General features: G+C 32.2%; 1 protein-coding gene across 1 annotated transcript; it reads left to right on the top strand.

Moving 5' to 3' along the window:
• The first annotated feature begins 225 nt into the window (after window positions 1-225).
• Window positions 226-25,580, top strand: LOC125059653 (transmembrane protein 205). Its single transcript, XM_047664167.1, has 5 exons — window positions 226-518; window positions 16,332-16,501; window positions 21,379-21,542; window positions 22,885-23,007; window positions 23,961-25,580. The coding sequence occupies exons 1-5, from the start codon at window positions 277-279 to the stop codon at window positions 24,120-24,122; spliced, it is 861 nt and encodes a 286-aa protein (XP_047520123.1). The 5' UTR covers window positions 226-276; the 3' UTR covers window positions 24,123-25,580.
• Window positions 25,581-26,139: the final 559 nt, after the last annotated feature.

A 26,139-nucleotide genomic window follows, 5' to 3' on the forward strand; every position in this document is an offset into this window, starting at 1 on the left:
ATTTCACACCATAAATTGCGTTGCTTAAAGCTTTGATTTTGGCAAAATAGCCCATACGATAGTCACTTATAGTTTCGTCTTCGAGGAAAAGACATTAGGAATTATTGTTTTTGTTTGAATATTGAAACCAATAATTAGGAAATATCCCTTTACAGGTACACACTATCAACGGTTATCGACAAACGCGAAGTGGGGATACGTTCAGCCCGATTTATATTCTTGAAGTCGCAACTCGCTTCAGTCTCCACCAGTTGCGGTTGAAAACGAACGTATAAAATGTGTAATGTGTGCACTCGCGATTCGCCCATTGAGGCACCGGTTAAACAAAGCCAACCGAATAGAACCCTGGAAAGGATGAAGAGGAAGCACAATATTATTACTAACCCCGCTGATGAGGAGAAGCAGAAGGAGGTGGCGTATCAGCCTGATTTGCTGTCTGTTTCCACACAATTGACGAAAGTCGTGTACGATGCAGCAAAAGACCTGATGGTGCGTCTCCAGGAGACTAAGGCCTATGTGTGAGTGTATTTTTTGTTTTTTTTAAAAAGAAGGTTTTATATACACAGAGTTGAACATTAATATATCGATAGTTGCTTTACTTGTTTAATACAAACTTAAATATAAAGAAAATAGTAGTATTACCGTATTTCTAAATCAAATAAAGAAAAATATGTTCTCATAACATATATAATTATATCTTATTCTAATTTCGAAAAACTTAAATGGTGCACTTATTTGCAATATAATTATTGCAGTATATCTACCATAGATAATTTATAGCTTTACAACCTCATTTGAATCTAGAGCATGCTATTCATCATAAATTCTTTTTTCAAAATTTACCTAAACCTACTTTGCGAACGTATTTTCGTACACACGTAAAGTACAATGTCAATACAAAAATATTTAAATTAGCATTTTGACGTATGCACACGTAATTAGTGACGTAGCGATACGAAAGTGCAAACAACCTTCTGTATGTAGAAGTATTGTTTCTTTGCGATTTATTTGAATTATTCGTTTAGACTGTCTGAATTTTATTTGCGTATGAATTTAAACATACCTTTAGTTCCAGAAATCTTTGTTTACCTATAAAGCTGTTTTAATAATTCTGTGCTAATTTTCTTACACATACTATAAGTTGAAAATATATACGCCTTAAATCTGTTAAGAGTATAAAAAAGAAAAAATGCCGTTACCGATTCGCAAACTAACGATTGGATTAAAATTAGTTCCGTTTTAATGAGCGTACAGTCAGGGTTTTTATCCATTGGAAAGGATTTTGGCCTTGCAATACTGTTTTATTATTTTGGATTTTAAACGAAACGTTAACGATTTGCTTTTCGATAGATGCCTGTTTTTGCTAATATAACTTACAAAGTTTTATAAATACACAAAGGAATGAGGTTTGGTTTTATTATGTATAATAATAATCCAGTAGCGCTAAACCCTAGTGGGTCTTGGTCTCAGATCGCATCCGTTACTTTGATCATTTTCTGACTAACACATATCGTCGATTTTTGAATCTCCGACATGCCAGTTTCCTCACGATGTTTTCCTTCACCCGTATGAGTTGTTAGATGCGCATAGACAGTAAGCCCATTGCACAGCCGCGGATCGAACCTACGACCTCAGGGATGAGATACGCACGATTTTATTATACTTGAAGGTGTCTACCTAATATTAATATATATGTAGTATGAAACATATTTGTAATACACTCGCCGCAATCAAATCAAAGTCCAGTCAGTATTTTTGAAGACTATAAAGCAGTCCGGTTTACAGACTTTCGTTAAGAGAATTAATTGGCTTATCATACCCCTCGGTTTCACTCGATTTTATTCGTTCGTAGCGTTACCTATAGTCGTACCTAACTCGACCCAACAGTAAAAGATTTTTTCATTTCCAGCCTTCAACCAAATAAAATTAGGAAGTATAGATTTATAGAGTATTTTGATTAGGATCAATCGTTTGGTGATTTCTCAATAAGCTTATTATCATTGGCATAGATGGTTTTTCAAAGGTTGCCAAGTAAAATAGGTCGATTTAGGTTATCCTGTATATGATAATATAATTAGGATATTAATAGTACAAAAAGTATACTATACAGCTGTTTTTATATATGGTTACATAGCATTTTGTATTCATAATACACAAACATAGAGTAAAAGTATAAAAAACTAAAATAAATTTAAAAAGTTTGCTCCGGCAGTATACTAATGCTGGCAGCATTTTCTCCCTGTATTGCGATACTTATTCGTTGAGCGAGGAAAGCAACCCTGGAGTCAACGGTACTATCTACCAGGCGTAAACTTAAATCTTAAATGAGCGCCTGTGCACTTGAACTCCACGGCCCAAGAGCCTCTACTCTAAAGTCAACCAAATCAAAGTTGGAGAAGAGAGACTTTGGTTGGAATATGGCTGGAAAATGGACGCAGCCAAGAACAGCTTATTATGTCGTTGAGGGCGGCTTGTATTCGTTCATATTAAACAAGCCAACGGTCAATTAATAGAAATAATAGAATAATTAAAAAGTGCAAGTAATTTTACGAAGCATATTTTGTTGTTAATATTTTCAAACGGGTGAAAGTAGAAATACAATACGTTAATATATTTTGTCGTGTTACTTTTTATCGATTTATTTCTAGCAATGACATAGCCTTATCATACGAGATACGCACATACGGATTAAAGTTGATTTGATATATTGTATACATGATTGAAGGTTGTATTTGATTTAAGTTCATTGTGGAACATGCTTATGTAAGAGATTACATGTCGAATATATGTTTTCATTTCCGAACTGAAAATCTTATTCATTTCGAAGGATTTATCATTAAAAACTGTATTATTTTATAATTTTCGTTCATAAAGGTTTTTTATATAAACTTCACTGGAACATCATCGAACATCTAGCCTAATATGAGACAAATAAGTAATTTAATAATAATAGATCGATTTTAGTTACATAGTACAACTTAAATACTAATTTTAGTACCAACAACAACAAATGAAAATAAATTAAAAATGAAATAAATAAGTAATTTAATATCTAATAATATTATCAATTTGTACCATTTAGATAGAACAGATCCATTTTAGTTAGTACAACTTAAAGACTAATTTTAGTACCAACAACAACAAATGAAAATAAATTAAATAAATAAATAATACCCTACGCGTAAACTTTTCTCCCAAACTACCTTACAATTATTAAATAAATTAAGTCTCTTTACTTTATTTAATAATAAAAATGTAACATAAGAAAGTTTCTTATAACTTACTTACAGTCTATATTAAGGGGAAGGCATGTCCTTGTGTTCTATTTTAATGTGAATTACAAGTAACAAATGCATAGATACAGATATGTTCAACCAATGCTTTTTTCAGCAATTCGCCAGTACTTTTTGTTAGAATTGTTATTCATCTGTTTACAAGTATAATTATTTTTAGGTTCTTTAGTAATTACGATATTTACATAAGATTCCGAAACTTATGTCTATTTACGGGAAATAAAGCAATGTATATTAATTATCAAGAAACCCATTATTGATCTTAAAAACAAATAAAACAAAGACACCAAAAATACATAATGACAGCAAAAACTTTATCCGAAAATTACGTCAATGATGCAATCAAATCTTAAAATGCAAAGGTCATTTTTAAATATATCATTCAAGACAATCAGATATGTTAAGACAACAAAAATAGTACTCTCAAATAATAAGCGCTGAAAAAACTCTGGATGCTTCCCAAATTCTATGGAAGAGCTTCAAATTTATTTTAAAATTAACGCTGTACGTGTAGTCTAAAATAATTATTCATACATACTTCTTTGCCATGCCAGTGCTATGACCATAGACTAAAAACTAAAAACTAAAATTGATATAGAAAATAGGTTACAATGCGTTAAAAAAATTACGGTTTCCTGCGTAGTAATGCTATAAAATCGTCTTAGACGGGATTTTCTGCGTTATAATTGTTAATAAGGAAATAATAATATTCCTAATAATAGCATTTAGTTTAAAATTTGGTTTTTATGATTAGGTTATAGTTTCAATTCTTGGGAAAACTAATTGGGTTTGTCGTCACACCTACATAAAAAATATTAAACACTGTACTACACTTGCTAGTAAGAAAACTAGTACAGTGAAATTAGTACAATTCAAAAAAAACTTGACAGCATAAATTACCGGTTTTTAATTTGGAAAACATCTCACTCACTTAAACTTTGAAATTGACACTAGCAATTAGTGAAATTGGAACAATTGTACACCATCATCTAAAAACACTTGACAGCATGAATTACCGGTTTTCCGTTCTTGTAAATAACCGAATGTACTTTGTGCCGGTTTCCAGTATTCAATTCAACCAATGCGGATGCTGGTGAAATTTCTTTGAAACAGATTAAAATCATTTAAGGAACTACAATTTGTTATGTAATAATTGGTATATTTAATGAGACAGTAACTTAAAACTTTTTTAATTTAGGTTAGGTACAAATTCAACTCTGTGAACAACACTTTTGTCTGTTGGTTTGTGTGTTCACCTATGAATTATTAATTTTATATTAAAATACTACTTCATACTATATTAATTAATTACTATTACTATATGTATTAAGAAAAATAAATCAGTGGCGCTACAACCTTTATTGTCTGGGCCTCAGATCTCTGTATATGTTTCATAATCATTTGTCTAAAAGACAAGTAGGTGATCAGCCTCCTGTGCCTTACACACGCCGTCGACTTGTTGGGTCTCATGCAAGATTTCCTCATGATGTTTCCGTTCTAGCGAATGTTAAATGCACACATTGAAAGAAAGACCATTGGTGCACAGTCGGGGATTGAACCTTAGACCTCAGGGATGAGAGTTACACGCCGAAGCCGCCACTCCTCTGATTACTATAATTTATTACAATATTATAAAAATGTAATTATTGAAAAGTTGCTATGCCCGTAGTACCTAAGTAGTAGGAATTTACAACTACTTTAGATAATTATTTTCTTTAAAAACCAGTAGTAGAAATTACGGATAGATATAGAACCAGGATGCTAGATAACGACATGTCCCATAAGGAACAGATATAAATTTTTATCGATTGTTATTATGTTGATAGGTTAGCGCCATAATCTATCTCTAGACAATAGATATTCGCTATAGATAGAGCACACTTTGATGTCACATTATTCTTCTCCTGTTTGGTAAAATAAGAAACAAATAAGTACCATATGCTGTGTTTTCTTTTAGATATTTTACTTCATGTTTCTCTATTATAATAATTTAGTTACGTTGTTTCCTATTTATTATTTTTTTGTATAAACAATGTACTACATACTTCAACTTACGGGTTTTGATACAATTGAGCATCTATTTTATTCATCGTGTGTGTTTCTGTGATACAATATCAGATATGCTGACTTCCGTCACAGTACGAGCAAGTGTTGTCTGCGAACATAAGAAACACGTAGTGATTCTTGCACAGAAGCAAAACGCACGGTGAGATCATTGCAATATTCGCTTTTATATAACGTTTGACAGACGTATTTTATGTATAAAGGTCCCAATCTGATTCCTACCTGCCCTGCGATTCTGTAACTCACTTTTCGAACTCACACAGCGGTTTTCGCATCGGCGGTCGCTCTGATATCAGTCGTGAAGCAGTCATTTTATGATTTGGCATTCTAATAAACAATAAACTACAAGCTCCCACCTTTTCAGACTGCCAAATCATAAAATGACTGCTTCACGACTGATATCAGAGCGACCACCGATGCGAAAATCGCTGTGTGAGTTCGAAAAGTGAGTTACAGAATCGCAGGGCTGTACTAATACTGCATGTGTACCTGCACGTAGTCAGTGTTTAGATCAATTGTTTCATTGCCACATCCCCAAGCAATCAAGTCTTTATTGATCATATGGTTGAGTCTATGTACTGAAGTAATATAGCTCATATTAATCTGAATTAAAACTAAAGAAAATAAAAGGCTATTAAATGAATGGCGACATTTAAAACATTGAAATAGTTTTTTTAATAAATAAAATATCTATATTACAGAAAATCTTTACAGTTTTCGAATCCTGACAGAAAGAATTCAATAGATTATGTTGGGAAATCTCACCCTTCCTACGAGAACACAATTTTTTTAAATTTGGAAAACTATAAACTTATTTTTGAGACAAACTATTCAACAAACCGCTTGAGATTAATTTTAGGATAAGATTACTTTAGGACCTTTTCTCGTTACTAGAGCTATCTGAAAGATAATGTTAACGATAACGCTCGTTGCCCGAACCCTACTTGTTTTATTTCATTGTACCTACTCTATTATATACATATAGATACATATGTACTAATAAAATTTGTTGGTTTTGGCGCGTCCTTTAAATTAGAACCTCCAAAATGTATAAAATTTTATATATGTTTTTACTTAGTATGAATAAATTTAGAATCAATATTTCACAATACTCGTGCAGTATTTCGTATTGACATAAACGTCACAAATCACAATACAATCTAGATTTAGATTGTTCCAAGAGGTTTTATCACATATCTCTAATAAAATAATGATAATATCACTAATAAAACCATGTTTCTAGCTTCTTACAATATATTTTTCCCCGTCATAAAATCTTATGAATGTAATATGAAAGCTATTGTAGCCATGAACCCGATACAAGACATCCTAAGCTCTAGACTCATTAATTCAGAGTTGAAAGCATTCGCCGTAGTGTCAAGTATGACTCCATGTCAAATCCAGTTTAGCACTTAGTGCCAATAGCACTGTTAAGGATCTCGTGGTTAAGTTGCTTAAGTTTCTTAAAGGAACGGTTATGACTGGGATTCAATTCCCTCATTGAATAAACATAACTATTAATAACATCAACAAGCAATATTACAAAAATAATAAGTGCATCTCGGACGCATCATAGTTGTTCAAATCACAAAATTAAAAAAAGAAATTACCTAAGCGAACAAGTCTACCAGCACTGACATCAGTAATAATTAGATCAATCAATAAATCAATCAAAATTCGTTTATTTAATTTAGATGCTTCTTAGAGCATGCTTATGAATGTCAACAACGTTTACAAAATTCACGAAAGAGCAAGACTACGCCATCCGTTCGCAAAACTACCAGGAGGCCTTGTGTAGATATTAAAACAAATCTGAAAATAATATATCAAAATTACACAAGGAGATAGCGCGGGTAACGCAGTTCTAGATGGTCTAGGTCTCCCATTAATTAATGTTAGCCATCCAGAGTATTGTTAAATGAATTGCTCGCGAACTGACATTCTCTGAAATAGGACATAATTCATGTAAAAATAAAATATAACGTAGACACGATAACCAATATCGCTCAATCCGTCAATCAACAAATAATATAAAGGAAAATCTATTCTCTCTTAAATATTGGTGCCCATATATCTTATCAAAGGATTTGTAAATGATTGATTACTAGTCAATGTACTGAATAACAATATTATTTAGTTTATTTAAAAAAACAAACGGTGCTACCTATACAACACATGTAGTCTGTACTGTTACGTAATTTACGATATGAATGATAGGAATATACTTTTACTTTTAAAACTATAGAATATATTCTGAAATCCCAATACCGATTTCGAGATATCAAATGACGCAAACGTAAAAGCCAATCGATTAATATCCGGACGTTTCCAATGCATTTTAGGTATAGGATAAGACAGAAAATATAAGTACATACCTAGTTATTTCTATGACATGGGATCTTTATAATTAACAATTGAAATATATCTAACTATATGCGAACAAGTATATATATAGCAGTGTTGGCCGAGAGGCTTCAGCGTGCGACTCTCATACCTGAGGTCGTAGGTTCGATCCCCGGCTGTGCACCAATGGACTTTCTTTCTATGTGCGCATTTAACATTTGCTCGAACGGTGAAGGATAACATCGTGAGGAAACCGTCTTAGACCCAAAAAGTCAACGGCGTGTGTCAGGTACTGGAGGCTGATCACCTACTTGCCTATAAGATTTAAAAATGTTCATGAAACAGATTCAGAAATCTGAGGCCAAGACCTAAAGAGGTTGTAGCGCCACTGATTCATTTATTTTATATGCGAACAAAAGTTAAATATCTAATAAACGTCAGGTGACTTATCTATAGTCGTATTTTTAATTAGACGAAGTCAACTGACGTTTACGGTGTTGTCAGTTTTTAATGAAATATAAATAGTGTTGTGACAAACTGAATGATTGAAAAATTTCCTGAATTAATGATCGGTGATGGCACTAGTCACCACGCCGCGCTTTGTAATAAGCCGTCAAAAAACTGATTGTAGTTACATACGACTAGTACCTAACTTATATCAGAGCACTTTTATACAATTTTAAAATAGAAATAATATTATTTTATAGTTTGAAATGATTAACTATTCACACTCATTGTTCATTCATCTCATTGAACAAGACCTGAACGTATCACTATTACTTTAAATATGGCAACATTATTTTACAAAGTGACATTAGCTACTGTCAGTTGGCTTCGTCTTATTAAAAATACGACTATACGTCAAAATATAAATCGTGGTTCATATGTCCAATATCTGTTCTTGGCTGTTCTCAATAGGATTTATAAGTATTATTATCGAAGGCGACCCTGAGCCTTCGTAAATAATGTAATGAATTGTCTTTGATTTATACCAACCTTTTCAACATATTATCTGACTTAAACTTGAACTCGTTGTAAATAATATAAATTTCATTAAAATAATAAATACGTTTTACTTTAAATGATAACATAAGTATTTTTAAACCGGAATTTGCACTTTTCATTATAACTGTTTTTAATGGACTTTATCTTTATACGATCGAAAGGCTTTATTTTGATTAAAACCATAAAGTTGTTTTAATATGCTGTTTAAGGCCAACAGTTGAGCAAAGTTTCATTATAAAATAAGTGTATTTAATGGAAAGAGTTAAATATAATAATTACGGAAACACAAAATTAGAATTAAGAATAAAATATATAATTCAGACGGTTAAAATTCAACAAATAAATGTATTATTATTCGGTTCGGACGTATGCAGGATATTCAGGGCAATTGGTGGTCTCCAAGTTGCAATGCCGTGATGAAGAATGACTTGACCTAAAGCTATATGTGTCCCAGTTGGGACAGAGGGCATCCAGCTTAGAAAACCAGCCTGATCGGTACTGGGCAGCTCTCTTAATTCTGCTTACTTCACCTGCAATGATGCTTGGTTACCAGGTCTGGTTTTGGGCAGCCACGTATCCTTTTGCCTTGAAGATCCCAGTCGAGGGTTTGCTTGGAAATATTACTTGAATCCCTCCGGGGCGTATGGCCAACCCACTTCCAATTTCAGCGTTGTAAAGACCTGTAAATTGGCATCTCATTGAACTGATAAACAATGAGTATGAGAAATTAATGCAAGAATGACGTATCTATAGTCGGCGTCTAATACTAACCTCTTCCGGGACAAATTAGATGTGATTAAAATTCGCTTTTAATGAACTATCTATCGCGGTTACATTTTAAAATAATTAGAAAGATATCTTTTAAACACTTCAACGTTATCAATGATGTAGGCCATCGCGTGTATTGTGTTTTACTGAATTAATTGGAATAAATTTTTCGCTGTGTTTAAAGAATGTTTCAAATAGTTTTATACCTTTTTTACGGTGATTGCGTACGTTATGCTTGTTGCTATACGTTAAATATGATGAACACTTTGTAGTAATTTATTGAAAGGTCCGTCCATCATTATGAAAATGCACAGCTTAAATCAACAATCACTTTAAAGATTTTTCGAAGTGGCATCACTGGTTCTAGGGTTTTTCTAATGTAAGTTTTGTTTTAAATGTTCTGAAAGTTGAAAGGCTGAGACGTGTACAAATCGATAAATATCTATTATATGATGATAATAACATCAAACAAAATATTTTCTAAGAAGACAAAAACATCCGGAAATCAATAGATTTTCCTATTGATGAGAAGCGGATGTTTTTCCTAATATTATTTTCACTATCTTATATCAATATTTATCAAATTCAATATTGAAATGATAAGTCGGAAGCTATTATTTAAATGCAAATAAAAACAAAAGCAAGATTAAATTAACTTATAATATGCTCATAAATTGTGAATTTTAAAGTGAATGAAACCTTTTTTACTTATTAAAAAACAACTAATAAAAAATTTAGTTCAGTCATTCATTCAATTGTCTGGCGACTGACAAATTACCAAACTGAATTTTTAAAATATAAAGCGGCATCCACCGACATTAGACATCGACAATATTTATATGTATGTCTTTCATGATCAATGTATAGTAAACTAAGAAAAAAATATTTATAATTATTAATAGAAGCGAGGCTCGCATCTCTTATCGCGGTGATACATTTTAATGCTGAATTCATTTCGATGTTTCATTCTAAAGTATACACTTATTGCTTTTTTAATGAACTTAAAATTATACCACAATATTTTTAACAACGCGCCTTATATTTTATAAAGAAAATTCATACAACAAATACAAAACTTACATCTTATGAATCCTACAAAAAAATTCCAAAGTTGGTATCAATATATGTTTTGGATAATGTATTTGTTCCTGTGAACGCAGCTTCACGGACCTACAGGAATGAAAGTTTTTATTTAAAATTCGAACCCTGAAATTGGGCGCGTATAAAATCCGCTCTTGCAACGTGTCGGATACGAGTCTTTTTGCCATTTTAAATTGACATTCAGTTCGCGAAGGATTTTTTTAAACCATCTCGTACAACAAAGTATCATGAATTATTTAGATATTACAATTTCAATTTATTTCTTGTATTTCAAAACTTTGTGTCAACGCTCTGTTTTCTGACAAGATAAGATCATCATCGATCTCTTACAATTCACGCCCGACATTGTTCCTCTTTTACAAGATATTTTATTGTATTACGATTATGTACGGTTACGGGTATGTTTTTACGATTACATACGCATGTGGAAATTTAGCGATTTGCCATCTATGTATAAACGTCATTCGACAATTTCGTCTTCGGAGCTTACAAGCATTATTTATTTAAATTTTCGCTGTACGACGAAGTTACAAAACAAATTAGCCTATAATTAAATAAAGCAATTAATAGATAAGGCATTCGATGATACTTTAATATAGTTTAAATCGTTATCTTTTATCAGTTTATTGAGTGACAAGACATTACAATAAATCAAGACTTCAACTTTGAAATGGTACAAACTTTAAAATGGAAGAATCAAATAATGCAATTATCCTTATCAACGAGCGGTCTTCAAGAATCCCGTAATTAGTGTAGCGATATAATAACGATAGCGATAACGTCCTCAAAGGCGCTAGTAAAGTTATTGCCACAGCTAAATCTATAGAACATAAAACTTAGCCATCGACCTTTCGGATAATCGCTTTAAGTCGGTGGAAGAGCAGCACCTTCCTCCGTAGATTGGCAGTCTCTAAAATGCATAATTTTGTTATTTTTTAACTTATTTAATTAATTGGCTATTTACAAAAAGCTTCAATAGGAAACAGATTAATTAAGATTTTAAAATCTCATTTAAATGATTACTTCCTTACTTATAAACAGATTGGACTTTAGTAAGATAATTATTTTTATCTTTGGTAATAAATCCGAAATACAATCATAGAATGATTGTTTCAATACAATACAATAGTAACGCTTATTTAGTTTAATAATAGAAAAAAACTGGTCGTATTTTTTTATCGTTATGGCAATAATATTGCCTTAAGTATCTCGAAGGTTAATTGATGAGATAAATGTCTAGACGTTAACAATTGACCACAAATGTATGTCAAAAGGTGCCTTATCGACTTCGTAAACTTGATGAAATGTATTATTTTCTCACCACATTGTGGTAACATATAGATACAAAGAATACTCGATCCAAATTAGTCTGTACTAATGATAAAATTATAAGAAGATTTTTGAATTAGAACACTTTTGTAGAAATTTTGCAATCATTGCAAAACCTTGCATTTTTATATTTCAATGGCCTTATCAGTAGCCCACGTGCGAAAAGGCACGTCGGCTGTACAGTGTTTGATAACATTCGTATGTGGATAGCACACCTTTATTTCGACATTGTACAATGATGTAATTCGGAGAAATAGAAACGTTAAGGATGGAAATGTGAACTGAAAAGCAGTATTGGCCTAGTGGCTTATACGTTCGGCCATCATCCCAGATGTCGTGAGTTTGAATTACGACTGAACAATGTGAACTAGACGTTATAGCGTGGTTTTAAAGTAGGAGTTAAAACTATGAAAAATTCTTTCAAATACCCTTCCAATTATTTATCTATTAGATATTTATCTATAGAAAAGAACGAAAATATTATAGGTATGCCAGTAAAAATAAATTTTTAAATTTTAGAATATGTAAACAAATAAAATACATATTAAAAACTTAACCCTTAACAGTATTTATGAACATTTCTTGCATTTCAATACTCTTTCGATGAGCGAGGACCAGCTCTGGGGTCATTGGTACTATCTACCAGGCGCCAATTTATAAATCTTGTGTAATTAAATCATAACTAACCTAACGAATGAAAAGATATTGCCTTTATTTTGCTTACATAAATATGTACTAAAAAATCATTTTCATTTGATCTACGCAGTGCCATAGAGCAGAATCAGAATGGCTCTATATGAATAAGAGTTTTCGAATGATTCAATTCCGAATAAGTAAAGGTAAAACCATCATGAAGGCAAATATCAAATATTTACCCACAAGTATGTATTTAACAAAGCTTCTCTTTATCCCTGACTTCGCAAACGAAAGTGTCTTTGTTAACATTTTATGTCCTTAAAAGGTAAACCTTGTACTTTTACTTGCTCTGTGTATAATGCTTTAATTCCTTTTTCAAAAGCACTTCCTCCCATTAATCATACAAATAAAGCGCTTTGTAAATTATTATTGATTTGAATCAAGAATATATACTTCAAAAACAGACGGCCATTATGAGTACGCTAATTTCATTAATTTTTTTTTTCTGCGGTTATTTGCAATCAGCCCCAAGGCTATGAGCGAATTTTTTCTGTGGTGCTGTCATGTGGAGTGACTTCCCATTGGAAGCATCTACTCATCTTCTCGGTCTTCTAGCTCTAGAATATGGTGACGTTTTAGTCGACTCACATACTGTCTAATGGCCGATTTACATTATCTTAGTGTTTAGGAGAGTGCTTTAGTACAACTTGAAAGGCAAGTTCTTTAGCGTAGCGTTTACTAAAGCAAGTAGCGTTTACATGTTTCAACTAAAGTACTATCCTAAAGCACTCTCCTAAACACTAAGATAATGTAAATCGGCCCTAATGGTGAGTTGGCGAGCAAGTTCATTCGGGTGACAGCTTAACCGCTCTTTGTATTTCATTAAATATAAGTAATTAAATGTTTCCAGCTCGAACTCCTGTTGCACCAATCAAGGTTGTATACAACTAACTATCCTTGATCCTCGGAAAATGTTAACTTTTTAACCTGTTTTAACGCATACAATAGTTTGCAAACATAATTGTATACTGCATAAAAAATAAATTTTTCTATCGTTCATTAGTAGGTATATAATAATTAATTTTTATTATTTATTTAAAAATAAAAATTACTTTGTACGTCTTTTAAAAATAACAAAGAAAAACTTTCTCTTAGATGACATTTTGTGACGTACCGCTTAGCGACATTTACGTAATCAATCATGCACAAACATCTGATCGTCGTCTGTGATATTCAGATGTTCTTCAGGATAAGAGACAGATAGTAAAAAAATATAGTTATATTAGGCTATACAAGCTGTTGGCATCACGAAATATGTAATATGTACTGCAAGCGTGCGGTAAGTATAAACGTGCCACGTGATTAAACAATTCTTAATAGATTCTGTATATACGCGTAAAATGAGTCAAAGCAACGATATTTTTCTAGTAACAATGAAACCCCTTCTAATCGAAATATATCGATTAATATTGGCTCTTTTCCGTTTGGTATCTCATATTCACGTCTTAAGCGATGTCATTCGTTTCTTCAATATTGAAAGAATTGTATAATATTTCGAATAAGATAACGTACTGTACGAGATTTTCAAATAGTCTAGGAGTATTTAAGAGTAGCAATCATAGCCATAAATCAATTGGTTACTCGCTTGCAACACGAGTAATATTCACAATTACTGAACAATTGGACACTTGTCAACTGTCAGCTAGACTACATACTAGGATAATTCCATGTATTCATCGTTATCACTACTTCACATGTGTGAGAAAAGTTACGGCACCATATAGAAGGAATGTAAAATAGATTCCTAAATAACAGTCACAAAACGCATTGATGGTATAATATGGTTGTAATCAAAATATCCTGTTATTAGACGTTTATAGATAGGTAATCATGCTAAAACGGGGCATGTCTTACTAATCGACTAATTCTTTATGCCTATAATGAAAAAATATCAATGAAAACGACGCAGATACTATATTTAGCTCTATTGAGTTACGGTACTCTAACATATACGTATTCTATGACAATAATGACGTAGATATAAGCTGTGTACTCTGTATACATTAAACAAGGTCTTATATTTGTATATTACAATGTACGATAATGATCTCATATAGGTCAATGATTTCAAACGTCACGCGTTTTGGCAATGATTTTAGCTAATAATAAACATATTTACATGGCAATCTCAAAATATCTGTATACCAATAAGAGTGAAAGCGAGGTCTTATACTCTTAAACTCTAAATCAATTTTATATAATTTAAAGATACTACAATGCAGTATCTTCTACTTTATAGATCTCCTAGAAAGGTGAAGTTACGTTTCCAATCCTTACATATTATAAATGAAGTTCCCAAAAACTTGTAGTGACTTTCTTTTTGAAGTTATACTTCTTTAGGCGCGTTATGAAAAATTGATGAGAGTGAAAATTTTACGATGCGCGCGCACCGTGACACAAAATTTACAGAATGAAGTTGCCCACGGAAGATGCTACGGCATTGGACATAATTTAAAAACAACATTCGAATAATAATAGAATTTATGTTACACTTAATGTAAGAGAATAATAATAAATATTTATTTAATTAATTTTTCAAATGTAAATTATAAACTGAACTTTATTGACTATAATGACTCCTTTTCCAGTCTTTGATTATTTAATTGTAATTAATTATTTGCATGCAATCAAAAACTATTTTTAATAATGCCAAAGAAGTATAACTTCTTACGCGCGTACATAAGTACACGCACCCTTTTTTTTTGAGTTAGGGTAAGGTTTAAAGTTCATAATGGTTATAGTTGAAAGGGTCGCAAAAATCTTAAACACACAAAATGAGAGAAGCTGCGGGCAGAAGCGACATGTATTTCTAGATAAAAACAAATAAACCATTTATATTATGTTTTCATGCTTTGATCATTCAATTTATTCCGTTATCAAAACATTAGTTTCTGTAAATACCGTGTTGCATAACGAGGTTCTTAGAATCCACGTGCTAAATTGTATATCACGTACTGAGGTAGAGAAACATAGTTATTTTTTTTTATTTTTGAAGTTATACTTCTTTAGGCGCGTTATGAAAAATTTATGAGAGTGAAATTTTACGATGCTCGCGCACCGTGACACAAAATTAACAGAATGAAGTTGCCTACGGAAGGTGCTACGGCATTGGACATAATTTAAAAACAACGTTCGAATAATAATAGAATTTAGGTTACACTTAATGTAAGAGAATAATAATAAATATTTATTTATTTAATTTTTCAAATGTAAACTGAACTTTATTGACTATAATGACTCCTTTTCCAGTCTTTGATTATTTAATTGTAATTAATTATTTGCATGCAATCAAAAACAATTTTTAATAATGCCAAAGAAGTATAACTTCTTACACGCACCCTTTTTTTTCTTTTACGTATAAAGTCCTGAATTCTGAAGAACTGGCCCAAGTAGTGATTGATATGACGCATTAAATCTAATGCCTAGACTCCATGCCCGAGGAATACGACGAATAATTTAGAAATACAAAAATCTGCCTCAGACACTCATACATCAGACATCAAGATGATCAGCCTTGCGATTCTGTAACTCACTTTTCGAACTCACACAGCGGTTTTCGCAGCGGCAGTCGCGCTCAAATCAGTCGTGAAGCAGTCATTCTATGATTTGGCATTCTGATAAGGAGCTTGTAGTTTATTGTTTACAGAATCGCAAGGCTATTCTATGCCAGTCTTCCCCATACAACTTTATACGAATTCAATCACATCCAATAAATCCTATTTTTATTTACAGCATTGCAACAAAGACATCGCAGCCGTTCCACGTTGCGCTGGCTATCTTAGTAGTTGGCGTGTGGTTAAGTCGTCCTGGAACCAGCAGCAACTTGCGAGGTTGGAAGGCTCTTTATGTTGGCGCTGTGGCCATACATTTAGGTGCCCAGATCTGGATGACTTTAGTCTCTGGTAAGTAATAGTAGACTTTTAATTATTCAAGAGTTGACTCCAGTTAGCTAAAGAAATATTGGATCTCTTTCGGTGATCTCTTGCGGCGAATAAGTCAGCATTGTTTCACGTGCCTTCTAACCTAAGGGAGCGTTCAAGTATTACGTAACGTATTTTGGGAGAGGGGTGGGGGGGGGGGTCCTTTTGTAAAACGTTACGATGCGGGGCGGGGATTAAATTACGCGTTATTGTTAATATTTTTTTCGACTTACACCACATAATAGTAACTAAAGAGTCACTAGGTGGTCACGAAACGTTTTACTATACTTGGGTACAGTACTGTACTTGGGTACTGAAAAACGTTACGGCGAGTAACATGGGGGGGATCAATAATCTCCAAAAATTGCGTTACGTATTACTTGAACGCTCCCTAACCTAATAGATTCGTTAAAAATTTAGTGGCGCTACAAAGTTTTATGGTAGCTGTACACATTCGGCGAGACACCCCGAGACAGGCCGAGGGCGAGAGTGTACAGTAGAGCTCTCGTCTCGCCTCGCTTCCTCGCAGTTGGTCTCGCCTCTCTCGGTCGCCTGTCGGTTTTTTGCGCACGAGTCAAAGGGTCTCGCGAGTAAAACGAGAGCGACCTGTACACACTCGTTCAATCACTTGCTCGATGACTGTGGTTGTGACAGGACGTATCGCACAATGTGGTCTAACGAACGCGAATTAGAGTTTTTGGAGTGTTACCAAAGGGAATCGTTGTTATGGAATCCGAAGGATGTAGGACACAAAAATAAACAATCTCTACATGATGCTTGGATGCGAATAAGCCGGCCGATGGATATCCCAATTGAGGAACTAAAGAAAAAGCGAGATTCACTCATGGCTACGTACCGTGGACGTAACTTTATGAACCTAATTACCTATTTCTGTTGCGGTGCATAGTAACCATCCACCATCTTCTTCTTCGCCATGGCTTCGTAATTTTTTTTTATGGTAAACGTGAAGAAAATTATAATAACTTATTGCACAAAGACAAACAGCAGCAGCGGTTTCCACGTCCATTATTAACGGTGTTTTAAATACAAATAACGTAACGAGTGTGTACAGGCTGCGCTCTTCTCTCGGTCCTCTCGGTCGAGACTCTCGGCGAAAGGCTCTCGCCGAGTGTGTACAGCCACCATTAGATCTGGGTCAGATTTGTGCGTCGGTTTCGTCATTTATTTTTTAAAATAGGCAAGTAGGTGATCAACCTTCTGTGACAGACACACGCAGTGAACTTTTTGGGTCTAAGGCTCCTCACGACGTTTATCTTACGAGAGAGTGTGTGAATGCGCACATTAAATTTCCATTGATGTACAGCCTGGATTTAAACTTACTAGGGATGAGAGTCAAACGCTGAAGTCAAAGTCTAAAATCATTTACTCACATAGGTAACACAATGTACACTTATGAACGTTAAAAAAGAAATATACAATGCTTCTTATTTTACATTTACTGCCAGTTCTCAAATCATGGGCGTAGAACAAAAGAGAAGAACTGGCAATAAATAAAATAGCTGAAGCTGCTGAGACAACACTGTTCGTACTTAAATCGTTCAATGTAAATTATCTATATGATTAGAGATTATTATATACCTAATATATTTGCAAAACACAAAGAACATAGCAACAAATCCTAATAACACAGTAAACATTGATAACATCAAAAAGGGGATGTTTTAATAATGACGAGATTGATTGAAAATTAACTAGTTTTTAAATCGTAATTGATTTGCTCATGGTCGTGTATTGAACTAAAATGTCTAATACTCTAGATATTAGAGGAAAATAATTAATTTCTATTTCCTTGATTGACGATTATATTTGTATGCCTTACCGAGTTTTCTACGTAATAAAGCGAAAGAATCTTTATCGTTGCTAAGGGCCAGTTTTTTGATCCGTAGTAAAAAATGGTTTTACCATTTGTTACATTAACTATAGTTAAATGAATAACCATTGGTAAAATCGTAAATGCGTTTTTCAATGCCTTTTTTAACTATAGTTAAACTTAACAATTTGTCAATTTGTTGCCAGTGCAATGAGCAATAACATCCCAAAAAATGTGGTTCTTTTTTGTGGCACTGTTCCCTTCGATAGGGGGTAACAGTGACAAAATCTACATTATCTCAGGTTTCTAATGGCGGATGACATTGCCTAAATATTTTTGGTCACTCATTAATACATTCTTATATAATATTATCGTCTTCTTCATCGTCTCATTAATTAAAGTATCTCAATATGTTTAAATTCATCATTAGATAGTAATAAACGTATTTATCATAGTTTGATTTCTGTGACAAACAGCTGTTACTATATAAATTACCAGCGGCCATCTTTTTAACCCTCCGATACTGAGTAGTTAACTTTTTAGACTAATGGTCAGATATTTTACCATTGGATGCTCTTACCACGGATCAAAAAACGCATTTTGCTGATATTTAACTAATAGTAACGATTTTTTACCAATAGTTGAGTTAACTACGGATCAAAAAACCGGCCCTAAGCGTACAAGTTAAATCTAACACAATTCCTTATAGTTGTACAAAAGTAGTACTCATAGTATGACAAGACTCAGTAGAATATACTATGTATTTCACAACAGCAGCCTAAAGGTATTTTCACTGTCAGGTTATTGACAGCAAAAGGACAATCTTTTTTTACTGGGAATTGTGTGCGGGCTCTTCCCAGAATCTGATTGAAGTTTAAAATTACAGAACGCTACACCGCAATACAGTTGAACAGTTCTTTGAGACATTAAAAACCATAGCATGATAATGCTTTTAAGCGTTAAGAATAATAAATTAGTAAAATGGGTTGAGATTTTTATGAATTAGCAAACATTCTTATATTTCATAAATACTTTGATTTAAAAACATACTTATAAAATATTAATGGATAGCAAAAGGTTTTCTATAAATTTTATAAAAATGACTTAATTGTATACTTGTTTTATAATAATTTTAGTTGAAATTTGGCCATGTATAATCTGTAATAAAGTACTGTTTTGTAGAATTAAATTCGTCTGACCATATATGGGGGTATACCTTTGAGTTACGCAAGGTATTTAAGAATTGCAAATCTGTCATCAGTTTCGTATGTTATATAAGTAATTAGCGATGTTTCACTCAATTATTCGCAATTAGGTTCTCGTACTTCGAATTATGAAGCTTAAAAATGTGCATGAGGTCACCAAGCCTTTAAAAAAACCTTCTAAAGAATATATTCATTATTATAAATGGCGTCCAATGGAGCATATACATAATTTCGCGTCTATTCCATAGAATACTCTACTTAGAGCCTATAAAACAAGGCTAAGGAATTTTGGACTTAAAATAATGGAGTTTTGAAGTTTAGTATAGAAATCTGTATTTTTCAAATTTATGTATAAGCGAGATAAATGACGCCAAGAAAGAATCTCAGAACATTCCTGACAAAAGGAAATAAGCTCCTAAATACAATGTATACGATATTATTTTGACTTTAATGTTACTGTCGTATCATTTCAGTTACGCCTATGATACGATTATTACCTTTAAGTATCTATAACAAGTCTGTGGTACATTAAACATATAGGCCTAATGACGTAGTTTTCGAATTTTGGGGAGGATAGATTTTGAACATAACTGGATTCGGAATAAAAGTTAGAGTAATTTAAAATGCTTTTTCATATATATTTATAAACTATGTCATGTCTCATGCGAACTTGATATGTTTAATACAATGTAGTCATACAGAATAATATTTACAGTTGAAATAAATAAGCAAATATCTTTAACCGCAGAGTTAATATTATCATTATTATTATGTTAGCACTTTAGCCTTGTACCAATAGACAATTTATTCTTAGGAAGTAGGAAGTAGGGTGTTTGCGACTATTAGATGATATCTCGAAGTACCTAATGGTAATCAAAGTTCAATTTTATTTTACTAGATAAATAAAATAACTATAACATTAATTGTACGAACCAATCTTATTAAGAATACAATGGTCCGAATTAGAAGAATTTTACATTTTGCTGCCTTATTATTATGCCATATTTTTTAAATCCCTTTTGCGGTCATAGCTTGAATGGCGGCAAACAGTGCACACAATTCGCTGTTTTTTACAATATTATTATTTTATCAGATTATGTGCGACCTTAAAATTGGTTTGTTGGACCAATTTCATGCATTAATATTATAGTTGTTTAAAAATTATATAAAAAAATTAGCACAGCAATATTATTCATTACACTCTCACAGTTTTGTTACAGATTTAGTTTCTATTTTATGCAAATAATTTAAAATATTGTGATTGAAAGTCCAGTTGACTATATCCTCTAATAGATAAAAGTTATCAATATAATTTTCCACTCAAATAATATTGAAGTGTTTATGCAAAGTTGACGCATTTCTCTACGCACTTAGATAATGAGATGGAAAATACATTTGATATTCATGTTTAAGAACGGACGGAAATATAAATGTTTTGTTTTACTGCTAGTTTAATAATATTGACACTTGCTAGCAGTACCTTATTTAAACAAAAATAAAATAATAAAGTTTATAATTGTACTAAATTGTAGACAATGACTCGGCCACAGAAACTTAATCCGTGTTTACTGCGTGCGTTCTCTATTGCTCCGACGCTCAGCGAGATCGTGCGCTTGAAGTGTAGGATTTTTCTTCTTATCTACGCAAATAGCATTCCCTCGTGTGGTGGAGGAATATTAGCGTGAAAACCTTTTATTATATACATGTCCTGGACCATATATCATTTCATGAAAATGTTCCCCCTATTGTTCAATCGTTCAGACTACGACTTGCGCTGACGTTATAGTGGATGTTGCGTGAAAATAAATAAATGTCTTTTACAGGAATCGTGCTCTACTTCTCTCTCCCACGTCATGAGTTTGGTCGGGTTCAGACAATTCTCTTCCCTATCTACTACGCGTTCAACGCAGCGGTCAGTCTTTTGGCGATACTTGCGTACTTCCGAACGCAATGTCTCACACAGTTCGTCAACACATCCTGGTTACAGGTAAGAATCTTTAAATTAACCGCAAAATGTTGTAATGCAAGCAGTGCATCTATTTATTGTTGAGGAACACGGTGATGCGACGTATGCTATATCGAACACTTTTGTCATCTTGCGCGCATACAAATCGGGCCTAGCCTAGGATGCGTGTGTGAAAACTTTCCTTTGACAAATGAATAAGTGTCATGGTACACAGACAAAATATCGGTTTTGTGAATTATGATTAAATTATTAGTTTTTTTAGTCCGTATGATAATTTTTATCAGAAAAACGCTCAAATCATAATTCCTCGTAGGTATATGGGTATATGTATTACATATTGGCGAATATGAAATATATACAATAAACTTACAACATTCTTGATTTGTTAACAACAATATTAAGTTTAATAAAACATTACATGCTTTTTGAAAGCTTTTAAATATTTCACACTTATTTTTTGCAAGTTGCAAAAACCTCGGCGCCGCTTACCTTGTACTTTACTTGACCTTATTGTGATTACCAACGGATTAATGTAATTTTGATTGGATTAACTAAATTATAGTGTATTGGTACATTCCGGATATGCTAACTGACGGAATTATTCAGAAACGGAAGAACTGACACCTCCGGACTCAGATATATGTCTATAAATAGTCTTGAATTATCTGCAGGACTTACCTCTCCCTGACTACGGTAATATTGCCTTTATTAGGTACAACAGATATAATAGATATTATATTTAAGTGTTGCAACTAATAATGAGTAGTTAATACCTAGATTATTTTCCAATTTGTTTCAAATGTAAAATATCTCGTCTTCAAATTTAAAACTGAAAAACTTCATACGAAATAATTTTTTTATTCTTAAAACTAGGTTTAAACTTAGAATATTCTAAAATCATTACTAGACCTTCCTTTAAGAAATTAGTTACTTGTGTAACAATTACAAATAAAACTAATCTCTATATAAGGTCACTTGAAGGTTATTTATGCTAATTTTCAAATAATAATTGTGACCTTTAATTTATTTCACACTACATCTCAATCGCACATGATTAATGATTAACTTTCAAAAGTTTTTTGCAGCTTTTTATTTAAATACTATTTAATATTGATGAATCTGTCAGGGTCTATAATTTGCACCATGGAACAATTGACTTTACTTAATACATATAAAATGTAATTATTGGAAGGTAACATGAAATGAAATGAAAATTATTTACGTATCGTTATTAGATTATTATTTATAAGATAAGGACCGAATTAATAATATCCCACAAACACCATTGTAACATTGCTTTGACTCTGAGTCTATTAACTATGGTTTAAAATTTTTTTTTTCAAATTTCTTTCACTTGTTTCAGCTAGCGTTACTGTTAGTTGTATTCAGTATAGAAGCCTACGTGCGAATCCGTCTCGTCGCACCAATGCTACGTGCTAAACACGTCAAGACACAGATGGAAGAAGCTGCTGGCGGTGGACAGGAGGTAGATATATTTTTAGTTACGAATTCATACTATAAAAAGTCGAATTTTTAATTAGACGATATCAACTGACGTTTACGGTGTTGTCAGTTTTTAATGAAATAAAAATAGTGTTGTGACAAAGTAAAAACCCCTGAATTAATGATCGGTGATGGCACTAGTCGCCGCGCCGCGCTTTGCAATAAGACGTCAAAAAACTGATTGTAGTTACATAGTACTAGTACCTAACTTATATCAGAGCACTTTTATACAATTTTGAAATATAAATAACATTCTTTTATTGTTTGAAATGATTGACTATTCACACTCATTGTTCATTCATCTGATTGAACAAGAACTGAATGCATCACTATTACTTTAAATGTGGCAACATTACTTTACAAAGTGACATTAGCTACTGTCAGTTGGCTTCGTCTAATTAAAAATACGACTATAGTTAGAGAAATTACTATATAGAATCTTCAAAAGTACGTAGTAGTACGTAAATATTACGGTAAAAACGTTTATACATAATAAGGGCAAACTCGTAGCAATTATGATTGGTAATTTGTATATAAGATACGTGTAAATATAGCAACAGTAGCATCTTTTAGTAATCATATTCATCCAAAATTTCGGCTTATGATAACTAATCAAAGGAATAGGATAGATTTTTTTAACTACTTGGACGCGAATATGGTTATAAACTGTATCTTAAAAACAATACAAATATAGAAATTATTATATTTATGTATTAGTTACACCTTTGGTTGATATTGGCATTAGAAAACATTTTTATTTATTATATTATAATAGTAATCCTTTATATTAATCAACTGATCATCAGGTTTTGCTAAACCTATACTGGCGTTTCGGATAAAAATATAATTAAAAAAAATATCTAAATAAAAAAAAAATGTTACTAGTTTTCTCTTCATTAACATAAGCGTATAACATAAATGGTTTTTTAATTTCAGATTGGCCGTCTTCTCCTTGGCGAGCTGGCCCACTGTCCACGCTACGTCCGAATTCTGAAGACTTTCAGAGCCTATCACTCCACCATCGCTATGGGTACCATGATTACTTTGGGTTGCTCCTTCTACTCAACAATGATCATCGTTGACTCCATGTGTCATTAAGTTATTTCAAAGCTATTGAGTGACTGTTCATCGATATTAGAGTAACCCACGGACTTAAAACCGTCGGTTAAGGGAACTTCGATATAAGACGGATTTAGGTCAAATATTTACCTCCTTTTTTCATAAAATAGTCTAATTATACTGTTTTAAGTACTCTGTTTCCCTTTGCTGACAAATTATTGTCGCTGTGGTCAACTGAATTATTTTTTTATGAATATGGGGGTAAAATTTTATAGTTACATTGGCAAATAGGAAAATAAGTACCTAAACTGGCAATAATGTAATAAAATGTTTATATAGCTGATTGGCAAAATAACTGAGACAGTTTATAAAATGTAAACCTTGTTTCAACATAAATTATAAAAAGGAATGTCAAACGTGACAGTGCCATTTTGACGTTTCAGGTTCCTTTCATATCTCTACTAATATATAATTGTCTATGCAGCTCTACTCAAATTCGTATAATTATTTGATTTTAAACGATTGTCTTTTTTTTCTTTCCTTAAATCCAATCTTAAAATTATTAACACGAAGCAAGGGATATCTTTAAGAACGTCTAAAATGCATTTATGCAACCTACTAAATCCAGGCTGTGAAGTCTGTAATTCTTAGTAAATATTTAAATAAAGGCTTTTAGGAAATTGAGAGTATTGTTATGTATTAATAAATAAAAGCGTTTTCTTGAATATGATTGATACTGTTTATATTTATTTGATAATGCAAAAGATATGTAAATTAAGCCACATTTCTATAGTTCAGAACTTGCATATCAACAGTGAGGGTAGAAATTCAAAGCCTATTCGAATATTACTAAAGCGCTGGTCGCAAATTAGTATGCTTAAATTAATTTAGAAAAATATGATACAACTTGTAATGTATGCTCATTACACGGTAAAATTAGTTTTATTTAAAATAAGTTCTCGGCACCTGTATTCTTGCCAATAAGTTATGTTATTTAAACATCGTTGCGACAGCCGAAGCTGCTTGATAAAATATAAATACACTGCCAGAGAATGAAATAATATAAAGTACTATGTTAAATAGACACCTAATTTATGAAGTTATGGATTCAGAATTAATAGAAAAAAAATCTAGTCAGCAATATTTATATTATTATGTGATTGAGAAATTACAGTATTATTGTTATTGCTTTTAATTTAATATAGTTCAATGTTGTAGTATACATACTGTCAAAGAAATATTTAATCTGTTACGTACACATTTTGATTTCCATTTTCAAGCTTTTATCTCACTAATGAAGGTCAAGCAGCTTACAATGATTAAGCTGTGGCAGTTTTTTGTATTTTTCCACATTATAATAAAATACATGCAATGTGTGTAAAATGTAACTTAGAATTATTTAATTGTAATATCGATGATCTGAATGTTAAACTAAGTTTATGTTATTTATTCGAGAGAATGATGGAAGAGACGTGGAATAAATAATTATAATGACAATGCATTTTTAATTGTTCCTTTTTACTATTAATAAGCTTACTATTAACAAAATCGATGCGGTGGAAATAAAAAAAAAACATTTACGATTCGAGGATGTGTTGACTGATACAACGTTTACAGATATTTCAACCCATAAGATACGATTGTCTCCTATAATTAATTAACCATAAAAACAGAAATAATAAAAATAAAAATGAAGCACTACTATCAGTCCATTGCTTCATATATAAAGAGTAGACCGCAGTCCGCATGATACCTAAGAAATAGTTTTTCGTAAACGTAATTTTTTTCATGGTTTACTATTTTATGGGGTGTAATGAAGCAAAAAGCTTGCAAGGGACATTCAATTATTAACAGAAGAAGCTTTCTCAGAGGTTTAGTGAAAATGATGTGAACATCTAAAGAAAATGGAAAACGATTTCATCAAGCAAGATATAATAATTGAAATGCTGGAAGAGCGATTTTTAAAAATCACCTCTTTATCTTTATCTTAATCAGGAGTTCTTGGAATCGTTGTCTAGTTCTGAATGAGGTGTTAAGTTATTAGTTATGATTCAAA

This window comes from Pieris napi, chromosome 20 (assembly GCF_905475465.1).
Source record: "Pieris napi chromosome 20, ilPieNapi1.2, whole genome shotgun sequence".
NCBI lineage: Eukaryota > Metazoa > Arthropoda > Insecta > Lepidoptera > Pieridae > Pieris > Pieris napi.